Raw genomic sequence first — 16373 nt, 5'->3', positions numbered from 1 at the left:
GCCAACATCGATGCGCATGGATGCGATAAGATTCAAGCTTAGGTAGCCAAAAGGATAGTCTGCATTGACAGCTGCCTTTGATAGAGTAGTTGTTAGGAAGATTTGTATTGCATGCGGGCGGACAGGGTAGATGGTCTTCGGTCACAAACAGATATTTAGCAGCCTAGCAAGAATTCACCGAGGTTGCTGGTGAATAACAGACTGAGAAGCTTGATTTGCCATCACTGGAATTCCTAGAAGATTCGAAAGGGACTCTGAACAAAGAACCTGTGTGGAACCCTACACTGTTGGAAGGTACTTGACATCTAATTGCGACCTGATCACAACAAGTCTCAACTACAAGATATCAGTAAGTGAGCTAACGTTGTGAGACTGACAGCCGCAATGTTATCAAACACCAGTACGCATTCCCATATCATCACAGAAACAGATGCGAGAATTTTTTGGGGGAATTTTTTTTTTATGTTCTGCATGTCTAGGTTACTAAATGTTTGAATCTCGAGTTTTTTCACATCAAACTTGAGTCGGTTGAAAACAATGGACAAAGCGTGTCATATTTGACACGTTAGCAGCCTAATAATGCAAATATTCGAAACTAGCTACGTTGCTTGCTCGTGATGTGCTACGTCCGTTGTAATCTTGAATGACTGTTAAAAAACGTCAAGTCCTATTGACCAACATGACAAACCTGTGAGCGTAGCCAATGGCGCGCATCTGTTTTCCAGAAACTTCTGTAGCGTTTGTGTCTTTCAAGTTCAAACGTCTCGCGTAGCTTACCTTGACAGCTTTAACAGAAACGAAGGTGGTACAGTTTAAAGTTCTGTCAGTCTGATTTTGAAAAAGAAAAATGATTTGTCATACACAGAAGAAAAGTGATTCACCTTGTAGCCTAACTTATCTGTCAACATTAAAACTGGTTCAGACTTTGGTATCCCGATTTGTCCTCAAATAATGGATATAGTTAAGTGTTTATTTTGCTGGCGTTCTTGTTGCATGAGGCTGGTCGGGCAAGAACACTGAAACTCGCTCTGGCTTTGTCAAACCCGTGGTTGAAACAATGGCGTATTTGTATAATGGATATTATTGGGTATAATAAATCAAACACAGTGACAGAAGGACTTCTTCTTGCTTGTTGGAAATATCCTGACCTAGATTAAGTGCTATGTTGTGTTTTCAATACATTCTCATACTTTAATACAATCTCTGTTTTGCATATCACTATATTCATGTGAAAGATTTTCAGATGGCTTTTAATGGAGGACAACAATGTAAGATACCTTAAAAACTATGTTGAAATGATGGTTGCTGATCATGCAGGTCAGGCAAAAACATTATAAGAACTATGGCTGTGTTCACAGTATTTTCAACCATAGCAAGCCAACTCGAGTGCCATTGGCCACCCTTTCTCAGGCACCTTGATGTGTGTAGGTGACAAAAAGGTTGGAGAGGCGTTGGAGGTGCTTATGCCTACCAGAGTTCAACCCCTTTTGGACAAGGGCAGTAGTCTTCTCATTGGGCAAGGGCAGTAGTCTTCTCATTGGGCAAGAGCAGTAGTCTTCTCCTTGGGCAAGGGCAGTAGTCTTCTCTTTGTCACTGTAGGTGTAGGCACGCCAACTGCCATCGACTTTTTAATTGAGCCCCTAAAATCTTCCACAGTTTTAATGAAGGTGGAGGTGGATGTGATGAGGATAATCTTAAGTGGGAAGTTTTCTGTTGAGATTTCTAATTGTCTCTGATTTCAGACTACAGAGACTTGAAATACCAACGAATAGCCCGAAGGCACTCAGTGAACACTGCCTGTCCATGGAGTGTTAATCGTAGAAAGCTTTAATAGATCCCACAATGAATTGCCTCATCAAAGCAATCATGCAGTTGGGTCCCTTTGCTCTGAGTGGAAATGCTGGTAGTCAGTGGTGTTGGTGGGCTTATCAAGACCATAATATTTCCTGTAACTGGATTTACCTGAGTTAATTTAAATAGGGAGGCAAATGTAAGCTGCTGTTGAGTTGGATGAGGAAGCCATTGTTAACTGAATCTTATGACTGAATATGAATTGGCCATTACATTTAGGTTTATTTTTTAGCACCATATATTTAATATCCACTTGTGCACATGCTCAGTACATTGGTACAAGCTTTACACTTATACATTATATCACTTGCCTTACTCAATTAGTTGCCTAGCAACCAGCAGGGAGACATGCTCTTCTCTAGAGGTCAAGTTGACCTTGAGGATGGCTTATGCGGTATTTCAATGCGGTATATTCTTGACATTTTCTATACCATTATTTACATCCAGTATACAAGATGTGGATGTATGCAGCCATGAAGCACACAATAATAGACATTAACATTGCTTATGCTCTGTTCCTTGTAATCATAGTTTTAAGCTGGTTACATTGACTTAAATATGATCTTCTCTTATAATGTTGGTGTGTTGCTTTCTTCATTGTTGGTGTGATGATTAACTCTCATTCCAGTGGCGTGATACGCATTTATGAGCCTTTAAAAGAAAGCTGTAATAACATTATTGCCATTTGAGTGGGTCAGCACCACCAGTCACGAACAGTCATCCTTGTCACATGACAGTTTTATGAACATCTTTGTGTTTCTTGCCTCCTGGCCATAACCAGTGGAGTTTTTTTTAAAGAGATGTAGAAAGCCATCTAGTTAATTGAAGGTCCCACTAAATCCCACAGGCATATTTGCAATGGTGAGTCTCATGAAATGCATAAGTGGGGACTTGACTGTCATTGAAGAAAACTGACCAGGCACTCTTGAATTGTTACAGAGCTTTCAGTCACATAGGGCTCCTCTGTTTGGCCTCTAGTATTCTTTGCCAAAGAGTGTGTGTGTGTGTGTGTGTGTGTGTGTGTGTGTGTGTGTGTGTGTGTGTGTGTGTGCGTGCGTGCGCGTGCCTGTTCTTGTGCCCGTGTGTGTGCGTGCACTGACCTGGATAGCAATGTGTGTCTTGTCAAGGCTTTGTGAGTCCCTCATCACAAGTCCCTTGTTAATCCTTATTAAACTAGGGGAAAACTGAGGCATTTAACTGATGCTGGTATTAAATGATGTCCTTACTACCAGTTCATGATGGAGTTTAACCTTTACTCCACAGATCTGTAGGATTGGTTGACCCTCAGAAAACCGCCCCACTATTGCATTCACCCAGTGAACAGATGGAGCCCCCTCCCCCCCCACACACACACATACACACACAGAACTGTCACACTTTGAATTACACTGCATTCATTAATTTGACAGATTCTTCTTCTTCTATTTAAAATCACTATTTCCATTTTAACAGACTGAAGCACTTCATTAGGATTGCGAAAAAAAAGGCATTGTGAATTAGAGCCATTAAAGACGTCTTTTTGCTAGAAGGTTTTTTTTTTTTTTACTTTTATATGGCGACGCTCCAACATATTCACTCTGTGTGCCCTCTTTAGTGTCTGTACGCAGCCAAATTCAATACCCATGGAGACACTCACACACTCCGCCTCATACAGCGACAAAATAAACCGTTCCTTGGAAGAAACCCCATTACTCAGTGTGTAACTTTTGTTGTTGAAAATGAAAAAATTCTTGCGATATGACAAAGTAAGTTGATATGCCCAATAAAGGGGCTTCATTTCAGAAACATCAGATTTTGGACTATTTCACTTTTTCAAAGAATTTTTTTTGAAATATAGACAACTAAACCCAATAAGCATGTACAGGAACAATTAAGTGTTTACAATAAACAATAATGTGTTCATCTCTTCTAAAAAATAATTTGATTTGATCTCTGATTAGCCTATGTGACCAACAATTTCCACTTGATCTTTAAATATCACAGTCATAAGCTGCCTTTTGAGATGTTTTCAATTTTAGTTTCACATCGGTTTATTCAGTTTCACATCAGTTTTAGAGAAAAACAATGTTGTCGGCCCTTCATGGTTTCTCTATGGAATCAAACCATAGAGTATGGCCTTTTGTTCAACTAAGCCAGCTGTGACCCGCAGCTCCTGTAGCTCAGAGGAGATGAATACCATAGAGACATCTGGGTTGATGTGCTCTCCATGATGCTTAGAGTTCGCTGTTTGTTCGTTGTAAAAAGTCAATATTCATAGATTGTATAATGAGCAACTGGTGATTTGAGTTCAGGAGGGTGGCGGGCTCTAACGCTTTCTCTCCTCTCCTCTCCTCTCCTCTTTGTCTCTCCTCCTCTCTACCCTGGCCGCTCCACGCTCGTGCTCGTCACTCTTTCCTCTCGTTTATTGTGAGCTGACAGTGAGCAGTTAGGACAGCTGTGCAAAAGGAGCAAACAAGCGCGAGACTGCTGGGCAGCCCCACTCACCGCCCGATCTCACATCTCACATCTGCTGACGGCAAAGCCAGACGGAGCTGTCACTTTGTGAGAGAAAGAGAAAGAGAGAGAGAGAAAGAGAAAGAGAGGGTAAAGTCCTGAGGTGGAAAGGGATGTAAAGAAGGAGAGCGATAACAAAAAAGTGATGAGTGTACAGAGAAATGCTGATCCAACGAGAAAGCGTGAGACCAGGGAAGAGAGATAAGAATGCCAATGTGATTCAGAGGTAGGTGAGAACACTGAAGGTCAGGTATGTGCAGAATGTGAGCAGAACCACTGAGTTTGTGTTAAAGGATGACACCCAGTCCTGCACGAATATCCACAAAAGGAGATGGTTTCCTTCACTCCTTGTCCATCAGGTTGATCAGTGCTTTGCTGGCGTTTCCAGGGTAGTTAGATACCCTGGCACCCACAGTGGGGGGGGGGGGGGGGGGCATTATGGCAATGATGGAAACCCTCTTAAAGGCCAGCACCAATATAAATAGCAAACAAACATGATACGACCAGCCTCCAATTGGAGCTAGTCACTTAGCACTGTGTTATATTTACCCTTTTTTTGTTTGTTTGGCTTGTTTCATTGGTTACAACACAGAGAGTGTGTATCAGTTTTGATGGTGGTCAGTAATCTCCTGCAGTCATGCTGGCCATAGACTGACAGGTAGAGACCGTCCTTATTTTGATCTGAGAACAAACGTTTTCTGATTTATGCAAAAGTAAAAGCCTTACCCAGGGTTATGTGGACCATCTAGCTTTGCTAATAGGTACAGCTCTTAAGCTTGGTGATGGGGCCCAGTGAGGAAAATGAACTCTCTTAGTGCAAGCAAAATACGAAAGGAAAACTTATTTTGTTTTATCTAGTGTAGATTTAGGGTACTGTTTAGGTATCTGATATTTAGTTGTCTTAACTTGTCAGTCTTTTATAGACTATCTTCAATAGTCTTTGTGTGGTAGAGATATGCCTGCAGGGCGTTTTATTAAAGTATCCCCTCATGTTAAATAGAAGTGCTTGTACTCTTCTCGTCGATGAGGGTTTAGCTTGTAGCTTTTGTGGTTGATCATCAGATAATCTGTTTTTCTAAGACATCAGTAGATAGACTGAAAAAATAAACTGAGAAATCGTGAGTCACCGGATGGTGATTATGGCTAATATGAGTGTGCTCCTCATCTGCTCCTTTTAAGGCTAGATATGGAATTATTAGCCAACTACAGATCACTACAGATCACAAGGCCGAAGCAGGAATTCAATCTCTCACTGTCTCACCCTCTTGCTCTGTTGTTGGCTTCTCAACTCCACATTTTTTTCACCATGTTTGTCAGGGTCTTTATCAGAGAGCCTTTAATCCCCCCTCCCTCTCTTTTCCTCTTAAAAATGTATCATTCATCACACTCTTCCTCAATCCCCTTTTCTCTTTCTGTCCCCCTTCCCTCTCTCTCCCTCTGGACCAATGTCTGTGATGCCTCCCCTCCCGTCATGTCCCGCATGTTTTGTGGGATTGTGTAGTGTTTGCCAGGAAATGAAAGACGGTAGCCTTAGCGCTGAGCTCAGGTGGCGTGTGGATCTCACCGGCGCGGTGAGAAGATTTACTGTCCCAGGCTTTGAGCTGCAGGGCCTTTTGCATCTCTGAGCAGCTAAACAACTGCCAACAGGACTTGTATGGACACGTCGCTAAGCTCGGAGAAGCGATCGAATGACGCGTATCCGGGAAAGATAAAGGCAGTTCAGTTTCATCGTAAGGTACAGCACTCTTTAGGTGAGGTTTGTGTGTTCTGAGGTGCTTCTGTTTGTCCTATCGCTCTCTTTCTCTCTCTCTTTCTCTTTCTCCCTCTCTTTCTCTGTCTCTCTCTTTCTCTCACTCCCTCTCTCTCTCTGTCTCACTTCTGGAGAAATAGTTGTGTATCTTCAGTGGTTGGATGAAGTTTGGTGTGTCGAGAAGGTGACTGGGAGCCAGAAGGGCTGTGTGGAGACAGGAAGTTGATACGGCTTGACTTTCTTGTGCTCTTCACCTCCCACTGTGCAGTTTCCTGTCCTCAAAGCTTTTATGCTGCGACCCTTCGATTGTGTGTGACCTACGGTTGGGGGTTTCCTTGAACTCGATACAGGTACATAGACCTACAAACGTTTGCACTACTGCACACTAAAAACACACACAGACACAATGGAACCGTCTTGTAACTGCCTACTCTCAGAAATGAACTTGAGGTAAGGTGAAGGTGAAGGTGAACTCACACACGCACTCACACATTTGTACACACCAAACAACCGCAGAGTAAGAGGGGAGGAAATGTGCATTTGAAGAAGTTCAAAGAGAGACCAAGAATTAAATGAGAGGGAGAGAGAGAGAGAGATGGTCTTTCATGTGGTAAAAGTGGTAAAAGGTTGAAAGTCAGAGCAGCTGTTTTGAATATCCTGCTTAATCTGTTATTAACCTCCTTACAGACCCTGAACCTAATCTTTTGGTTTTTATCTTAATTAATTCATGCCACACTCACTGTCGCCGCCCAATCACTTAGATGAGATAATCTTATGTTTAAAGGTGTCTAGAAAGCTGGTCTATGAAAACTGAAGTGACCTCTGCCTGCTGGTTTTCAGGTTAATCTCATGTTTCTCTCTTCATGATTTTTATTGTACATATGTCTGGATCCATTAAAAAGGATGCAACTGGGTAAGGAGGGTCAAATCCAGGACAGGACTTTAATTTTGACACTCAGATTACAGCCATCTCAACATTCTAATTCAACTCGATGTAACAGTTCCTGGTTTGGTCCAGTTAGTATATGTCATACTTCCTTAGAATATCTGACTGCATCAATCTTAATTTTTTTAATCAGTTGTAAAGACGGCGGTAAAGGTTTCAATTGTCGGCGTGACATCCCATTTGGGTGTTTGTGTGTGTGGGTCGGTGTGGTATATGTGAATTTGAGGCGTCCCACACATTTTGAGGACTCATCAAACCTCTCCCCTGCTCTTTGATGCTTGTTGCTCGATAATGCCGGGAGCCACTGCTTGTTGTTTCCCACATTTTCAAATTTCTCCAAATTCTTGAAAGAATGCTGAGTCAGCCTTGGGCAGCACCGTGTGTTACCTTGACACATGCCCTCACACCTCCTTACTCTCGGCCTCCCATGGGCAAGTGCCCCCAGAGAGAGAATGGTCTACACTACAGCCATAGAGGGGAGCCTCTGAGAGTGTGTGTGTGTGTGTGTGTGTGTGTGTGTGTGTGTGTGTGTGTGTGTTTACTCTGGAAACCCAACACTTAACCCTTTTACACACAGCCATCATTATGTAACATTAGAATGAGCTATGTGACCTCTCACTTTTCCAAGTTCTCTCTTTTACTCTCTCTCTCTTACTCTCTCTCTCTCTCTCCCTCTCTCTCTCTCTCTAGTTTTCTTTTCCTATTAACATTCTTCTCATTTCTCTTCCACTCTATTCTATTCCCTTCTCTCACTCTTGCCCTCTCTCGCTCTCTCTCTCTCTCCCTCCCTCTCTCCCTCGTTCGCTTGCTTGCTCCCATCTCTTTTCCTCTCTCGTTCTCTCTGAAGGGCTTCTATTTCTGTGCTGTAGATTACACTGTTGAGCGTTGCCATCCCGCGAGTGACAGAGAGGGCGAGTGTTTGAAGCAGTGCCACAATGAGATGCATGGCAGCCTCTGGCACACCTTGGCTTCGTTTTTTTTCACACCCCTCTCCGTGTTTTCTTCTCCTCTCGTTCCAAAACAAGGACTGCCACTCTGTGCTGTTAGAGTTTTTGATTTTTTTAAGATCTGCTCCTTGAGGTTTGGTTCACTTTCTCCTTCGGCTCATCTCATGTTTTGGTGCCCTTGTGTCTTCAGGCTGACCGAGTGCTAGCCGGCGAGGCCGAGGGCGACGCGGTCCGAGAGGAGTGGGGCGGTCACCAGCACGGCGCCATGGTGGAGTACTACCAGGTCCTGGGCGTCCCCAAGAACTCATCTCAGGACGAGATCAAGAAAGCGTGAGTGCTTGTGTGGACACTCCTCTTGCTGTTTGTTTGTTTGTTTGTGTGTGTGTGTGTGTGTGTGTGTGTGTGTGTGTGTGTGTCTCCATGCCTATGTGACAGTATGTGTGTGAGCCTGTGTCCAGCAAGGCTATCTATTTTTATGCCCTATGTGCTGGAGGGGTGAGAGTCAGAGCTGCAGACCCACTGAAGGATGTAATGGACTAATTTTAACCCAGGATAAACAGACGCAGCAGCCGCAACACAGGGAGAAAGACTTTCCACCATTCTCTTGACAGTGTGTGTTAAAGTGTGTGTGTGTGTGTATGTGTGTGTGTGTGTGTGTGTGTGTGTGTGTGTGTGTGTGTGTGTGTGGCCTCTGGCTACATACCCATATAGCCTACTAGAGACTCTGTTTTTAAAGCTTATCGTGGCTTGTTTCTGTCCCGCTCTATCTTTGTCTTGCATGCTTTCATTTTGTCTCTTACATTTGTTTGTTCTTTTTCTCTTATTTCCCACGCTCTGTGAACCAGACAGTCTGCAATCTGTCACACCTCATTGCCTCTTTTTGAAGAAGCACAGTAACTTCTCCTCTCAAGTCTTTCTTGTTCCCCCATTTCCCTTTTTCTCTAAAGAGCAGTCTCTCTTCTCTTCTCTGTCTGACGTGACTTGACTCTTTCACTTAAACCCGCCCATCTGCTTAACCTTTACCTTTGTTTGTCCCTCACTCTCTCTGACTCTCTCTGTCTCTCTCTCTGTCTCTCTCTCCTTGCCTCACTCTCTCTGTCTCTCTCTCTTTCTCTCTGTCTCTCTCTCTCTCTCTCTCTCTCTCTCTCCCTCCCTCCCTCCCTCCGTCCCTCTCAATTAACTCTGAGAGAGAGAAAGACGCTGTCAGTTGGGCAGTAGTTGTGGTGATTGCACTGTTCTGTTGTCTGTTGGTTTGAGTGGTGGAGCTGAGGTGTGTTATGCAGACATCTGAGCCCTGGAGGCAGCCGGCTTGAAAGGTCAAGATCATCTTCTGTTCCCGCTCAGTCTCTCCTCACGTCCTTACACACACACACACACACACACACACACACACTCACACACAATCCATCCTCACCTCTTTTACACACACACACACACTCACACTCTTCTCTCTGTCAAACCACTGTCGAGCAGTTGGTTTGTAGTTCAGTTACAGTGTGTTGTATCACATCTCACACACTTCCCTGATGCACCTAAAACATAAAGCCCATCATAGTTCCCCAAAGGGCCAGCAGTGTTCACTTAATACTGCTCACATAATCTGCCACATGAGTCGCATTCAACCCACCCGCAGTCTCTGCCAAAAGTATTGGAGATAAAGTTAGAGGTAGTGTATTAAGCTGTGTGTGTGTGTGTGTGTGTGTGTGTGTGTGTGTGTGTGTGTGTGTGTGTGTGTGTGTGTGTGTGTGTGTGTGTGTGTGTGTGTGTGTGTGTGTGTGTGTGTGTGTGTGTGTGTGTGTGTGTGTGTGTGTGTGTGTGTGTGTGTGTGTGTGTGTGTGTGTCCACTCACGTGTATCTTTTAGTCTGTGTCTCCACCCTTATTAATTTTCACAATGAGTCAAAAAAGATAAAGAGTCTGTTGTGACAATGCATTTCCGTATGCTCACACAGATCCTATTGACTTCTATGGACTCAGCCAACTTTGTTCTTTCAGGGGGTCAGACATGATGAAAGAGCCCACAAAGGCATGTTCTTTAGAGACATTGAAGAGAGCAAATCCCCCCACTCCCATCCAATTCCGCTTTTGAACTCCTCCTCCTGTTGGGGAAAACGGCAGGGCTGTTTCTGACCAGTGCCTGACCCACAGAACTGCTGACACTGCCTGTCTGCACACACACACACACACACACACACACACACATTCAGACACACACACACACACTCTCAGAGGCTCCCCTCTATAGCTGTAGATGGCCAAGCACAGAGCAAACAGGCCCCTGGTGTATACTCAGCCACTAAGCTTCATCTGCAGAGTAGTGATGGGCTTTTAAATGCTCTTACCAGTCTCTCCCTCAGGCGTACCACGCTTCATACTGTATGAATTGTTTATGAAAATATTTTATGAAAAGCAAAACCTTCATGGATGACAGCTTTAGGGGCACTTAATTTTCTCAATGGACTGTCTTTGTCTCTCGTGACCTTTTTAAATTAGTTCTTACATATGTGTGTGTCCTCGTCTGTGACCTTTTTAAATGAGTTCTTACATATGTGTGTGTCTTTGTCTGCCCCTTACAGGTACAGAAAGCAAGCCCTGAAATGGCATCCGGACAAGAACCCTGAAAACAAGGAGGAGGCGGATCGGAGGTTTAAAGAGCTTTCAGAGGCCTATGAAGTCCTGTCAGACGGTAACATCCTTTCTAGCCTCTGTTCATTCCCACCACCACTCCACTCAGTCCACTGCAGCTACATAACTGTTAGGAAAGTGTTGGCAAGCTAGCCAACATAGCTACCACAATAACATTACAAAGACGCGAGAGCACTTATTACGAGAATCAAAGTTCCAGCGTGTTATAACAAGCTTGCTAACCTCGCTAACGAGATGTCTTGCTAGCGGATTAACTTAGCGAAACCTGTTGAAATTAGCTTTCTTTGTTTATGACAAACTAGCGAGTCAACAACTTCCCTAACACAGTCAAACATCAAGCAAGTGCAACACAAGACAAATAAAGACAGAAAATAAGTAACTCAATAGTACAGCACAAAGTAGCCCCCTAGCTGGCGGCTCCATAAACTCCCATAGTGTTACTTTAAGTCATGACCCAAGTATTTATAGAATTCAAAGTGATTTCTCCGAAATAGGGTAGTAAGTACACATGGGCTTACACAATATCATCATGACCTTTCATAAAGCATAAAAATACACACACATAAGGAAAATTTTGGATCATGGCCCACCAGTTGAGAAACCCTGTGTCAGAAACCCTGTGTCAGAGCATGTTTGTCAAGGTCACTTGCACTTTGTTTATGAGGCATTGTTTGTGTCTTCATTATGCCGGGTTTATAGCCCTTGGTTGTTGGCTGTGACTGTTTGTGTGTGCGCGTGTGGTTGTAAAACTATCCCATTGGGCCCTTCAGCGTGATGGATGGGACTCGTTTGGCCGGTAGCGGTGGCACCCCGGCTGCCTGTGACAGTTCCATCAGCTGCTGCTGCTGCTGATGGCAGGCGCTCCCCCAGCTCCTCCTTCCGCTCTTGGCAAGAACTTGGCCCTCCTAAGCCCGTGTTTACTACGGAGAAAAGGCCTCCAGGCTCCACTACTCCACTTATGTGAAGTGCAGATGATAATTTACAGTTTGTAGATTATTAATTGTACCTTTTTGTTTTTGTCAAGATTTTCTTTTGCCCTTGTTGGGTTGCAGCCTGATACTTTCTGTTAACAACAACATTCTGCCATTGCTTAATTTTGCCATTACTGAGATAATTCCCCGGCAGTCCCACACAAGCCCTGACATCCCTTAGTTCTGCCACCCCAAAAAGAAGCCTACCATTCCCCCCTGTTCTCAGAACCATTTCCTTCTCTCTCCATTCCATATCCAAGCACTGTGCCTTAGGGTTACTGTGACCTTTGACGGATGGGGGTCAATCACAGAGCCTGTAATTACTATGTCCGTGTGTGTGTGTGTGTGTGTTACTGTGTGTGTGTGTGTGTGTGTGTGTGTGTGTAGGATTTCGGCTGCTGTGGCCTTTGTAACATTCAGAGGCATGCTATTTATTTAGTCTTCAACTTGTACTCCACTGCTCCATAATCTGCAGTTATGGCCTGGAGGATAGGCAGCTCATTTCATTAGCAGAACATTATTCCTGAGAGCAAGCGAGAGAGGAGAGGGAGAGAGAAAGTGCTAGAGAGAGAGACAGTGACAGTGGTAGAGAGAGAGACAGTGGTAGAGAGAGAGACAGTGGTAGAGAGAGAGACAGTGGTAGAGAGAGAGACAGTGGTAGAGAGAGACAGTGGTAGAGAGAGACAGTGGTAGAGAGAGACAGTGGTAGAGAGAGAGTAAGAGAATCCTTTGTTAGATTTGTAGAATGCATGAGTAGGCCTGAAGCTTGAGCAAACGCAAGCAGCCCTCATGACCGATAATATTTGCCTCCCTTGTGTGCGCACCCAGCAACAGCCTCGAACAAAACGCCTTTTTGAACGGCCCGAGATTCCTGGGATTGTAAAAATGTCCTTTGTTTTGAGTTTCATTTAGTGAAGACTCCGTCATCTCAGGCGCCCGAAAGAAAAGGCTCGTAAATATATGAGGCTGTCCGTGTGAGTGCCAAAGCTGGAAACAATGTGTGCGGGGCCGCCCAGGAAAGGTTAGCCGCCTGTGGAAACGGAGGAACCAGTCCAAACCCCTAGGGTACTAGCACTAGTGTAAGCTTTAGCATAGTGGGAATCTCAATTTTCATAGCTCTTTTTTTTTTTTTTTTTTTGAAGATTTGTTGATGGCTAAAGGCTTTTTATGCCTTTAATTGACAGAGCAGTGAAGATTGTGACAGGAGATGAGAGAGAGAAGAGGTGGGGAGTGGACAGGAGAAATGGCATCAGGCCGGATTCGAACCCGTGACCTGTTTGAGTTTCAAGCTCAAATGTGGTTGGGGCTACTGTTGGGGCCCCCCCCATTTTCATAGCCCGATACCATGTCCGGCTTTCAGTTGTACAGACCCACATTTCAAGGTGCCTGTGTGTTGCTTTTATCAGCCAAGACCTCAATATGATTATGAGCTACAGTAGTATCAGAATTTTACTCAATTTGGTGAGCACAATGGCTTTATTAAGTAAAGCTGTGCAAATGTCGTGACATAATGTGCCTGACAAAGGTAGGAAAGGTACTGTAGCTTTCCTTAACATATGAAAGGATTGGTTGGTTTTCCAGCATCCCTGTAGCCTAGTAAGGCTAAATGAGATTGGTTATTTATTTACAGACTACATTTTAATGTCGTTCTCACAAAAGAACTACTGGAGCCAGAAGGCAAAGTATAATAAAGATGTTTGTGAAATGTAGCTTAATCAGTTGGCAGAAAGACCATAGAAGTGAATGACGCTATGTGGCGATCTGAGCTGTACCAGAGTGGCCTACATTGGGCTGTGTGTGAGGCAGGTGCTCGCGTGGCTGTGGCTTATTTTGTTCTGTGCGCCTGCTGTCCTCTTTGCTCTCGGTGCGGTGGGCCTCAGGTTATGGCATGAATCAGGTCAGACACATTTGGGTCATAACCTTACCTGACTGTGACAGCGTCCTAAGAACAGTCCAGAGCCCATGTTTCACTCTGGCGTCTGCTCAAACTCACTCTGGCCTCTGTTGCCGCGTGGCTTTGTTGTGGTTTCCTAAACAAACTGAAGGGCCAGTATGGCGCTGAATGGCTCTAGCTGCACTTCAGTGAATCAAATGGCTGCTTATTTGAGCTGTCTGTGTTTGCGATGTCCCTAAAAGAGTTCACATCCTTGCTTCATTCACACTGTGCTTAAGGGTGGCTTGTCTGTACATTGTTATTATATAATAATAAGAAGAAGAATAAAGTCAGACAGTTATATTATTATGATGTAGCCTACTAGAATTACTAGGCTCAAATTATGACCAGATTGATCTCTCATTCTAACTTGATGTTTGTATGGAACCATGACAATAGTGTATGAAGACAAAACCAATTCTAGACAAACCTATTATAATTTAAGTGCTCTTTGAATGAGTAAATGGTTTCATCTGTCAATTCAGGCCAGCCTGGTGTAGTAACCATGTAACCATGGAGATCCCAACATTGACGCCCACATTTCACTGTAGTGCCTTAAGTGCCTCTTCTTTACCTTAAGGCCAGCTCCAGGCCCCCTTTGGCATTTGCCTGATGGCTGTGTTTGCGCTTTCCCACCAGAGAACAAGAGGAACCTGTACGATAGGTACGGCAAAGACGGCCTTACTCGAGGAGGAGGGGGAGGAGGAGGAGGAGGAGGTAAGACCATATAGTGTCGGTCTCGCTCTGCAAGCTTTACAGCTATGTAGGTGCTGTAGACACATGATGCAATGCTGTCCACTGTTGCAAGGCTGTTTCGTTCTGAAGAACAGTTGTGTCACTTCCTGTTAACAGCGATATTTCAGTTATACACACACAGGAAATGTTTAGATGATGAAAGTACCTTTGGCTCATTTTCATCCAACTTCTTCAGGAAGTGTGCTTAACCAAATGGATAACAAACTCACACATTAGATGAATTCCAGACACACTGTTTCCAGCCACACATCTTCAGACTGTATAAATCTCTGGGGAGCAAGGTATCTTTTATTATCAGAATCGTTGTGGTGGAGTTATTGAGAGGCAGTTGATCTGTGTTTAGGTGCAGGCCAGGTCTTTCACGTGATAACCTGGAGGCCTTAATTTAGAGAGAAGAAGAGGTTGAGGTTAACCTAGCTTCTCTCCTTTCCTCTCCTCTCCTCTCCTCTCCTCTCCTCTCCTCTCCTCTCCTGTCGTAGGAGGAAACTATAATGACCACTTCGGCGGATTCACATTCCGGAACCCAGATGACGTCTTCAGGGAATTCTTCGGCGGACGGGATCCTTTTGCAGACTTTTTCGGTAAACACTTTTATATTATATCCCTGGGTTTTGTAGTGGGAAAGATAGAGGGGCCAGGATGGAAAGAGGGAGAGGAGGTGTGTGAGTGTGTGTGTGTGTGTGCGCGAGCAGGTCCCCGGTTTTAAGAGTTACACTGAGACATGTGGTCATCCACACACGTTTAATCACCTGACCAGATAACACAAGGTAGTCTTAATAGATCTGCAGAGTTATTGTAGAATAGGAGTCCAAGGCATGGCTTGACTATTAGGAAGTCTTTACTACTGCTCAATAAATACTGTGAGATCACCACAGTGAAAAATAATACCCAGTTAAAGGAAAAAATGGACCTCTTCTTATTCTCCTTATGCTGTGCATTATGCCCCAGTCTGCTTGTCTTTTCATGAGCTGTAGCCTACTATTGAAACTTCCACTCTGGGGCTAACAGAAGACATTAATCACCTGAAGCTTAGCCACAGACGAGAGCTAGAGGCAGAAAAAAAACATGGTTTCCAAGACTTCGGCAGGACAGGGCTTCGTTTAGGGATGAGGTTTATCATTATGTATCCATGGGAACGCGCTGTATCCAGTTCACATGCTCTCCACAGCTTGAATTAAAGAGCCTCTGATTGCCACTCACAGCCAGATAGCTCTTAATGCTCCCTCTCCCTAATCCTGCTTAATTACAAGGAACATTGCTCATCCAAACGCTGGATTGCCTGTGTGTGTGTGTTGTTATCGTTTATATCGCGTGTGTGTCAGTGTGTGTGTGTGTGTGTGTGTGTGTGTGTGTGTGTCTGTGTGTGTGTGTGTGTGTGTGTGTGTGTGTGTGTGTGTGTGGCAGGGGCGGCTTATCCATTTAAGCAGATGAAGCAATACTTCATAAAAGCCTCACAAAAGCGAAAAAAAACCAACATGCATGGATTTAAACTCTCTGTGTTCTATCTAACGATTGATTAGTTGCCTGTGTTGCTGTGTATTACATAGATAGACAAACTGACAAAGCAAGCTGTACAAACCCCACTGTCCAAAGTAAATATGACATTAAGCGAATGTTGTTGGCTTGGTGCACACGAATGGATTTCAAAAGGTGGTGAAATGGTATTGAAGTGCCACCTTGCTGTTTTGGATCAATTGTGCGCATCCTTGCACATTCATGTAAAGATGATTGACAGTAGGTTTGACCAATTACAGAGTCTGACCACAATTCCAACATTCTTTGGGTCCTGCACTGTAAGCGCTACAGTTATGCTAGGGTTTCTGCACATTCAAACAACGAGAGAGATAACAACAATAAACAATAAAGGTCCTTGCATCCTCACATTCTGTGAGCTATGAGGAAAAAGTGCATCTTAATTGTGAAGGCACAATTACCCTCTGGGAAAAAGGAGAGATAAGCAGCAGCAGCGGTTAAAACCCTGGCTTGGGAACGAGTTACGGTGCAAACCCATGACAGCGACGCAACCAAATTCCATCGCTTTGAGTGGGCGTGGTGTAGCGTGTGGAAATAGCATACAGTCCT

General features: G+C 44.2%; 1 protein-coding gene across 6 annotated transcripts in view; it reads left to right on the top strand.

Annotated features, from left to right (window-relative positions):
• The window catches only part of dnajb6b (DnaJ heat shock protein family (Hsp40) member B6b), a 38578-nt gene continuing 22205 nt past the window's right edge, over positions 1-16373 (top strand). Inside the window, exons 1-5 of one of the 6 annotated variants that reach the window (XM_080854921.1) lie at positions 1-294; positions 8178-8317; positions 10562-10671; positions 14175-14252; positions 14771-14872. In XM_080854921.1, coding sequence (XP_080711047.1) covers positions 8253-8317; positions 10562-10671; positions 14175-14252; positions 14771-14872 — 355 coding nt within the window. In that variant the 5' untranslated portion in view covers positions 1-294; positions 8178-8252. Of the gene's footprint in view, positions 350-4466; positions 4571-5956; positions 6096-8177; positions 8318-10561; positions 10672-14174; positions 14253-14770; positions 14873-16373 lie in introns of those variants that run through there. The other 5 variants (XM_080854920.1, XM_080854923.1, XM_080854922.1 and 2 more) reach the window with 5 other exon arrangements.

The sequence above is a fragment of the Sprattus sprattus genome (genome assembly GCF_963457725.1).
Source record: "Sprattus sprattus genome assembly, chromosome: 17".
In the NCBI taxonomy this organism is placed as follows: domain Eukaryota; kingdom Metazoa; phylum Chordata; class Actinopteri; order Clupeiformes; family Clupeidae; genus Sprattus; species Sprattus sprattus.
The sequence above is the reverse complement of the archived record's forward strand: the minus strand, read 5'-3'. Positions and strand labels throughout refer to the sequence as shown.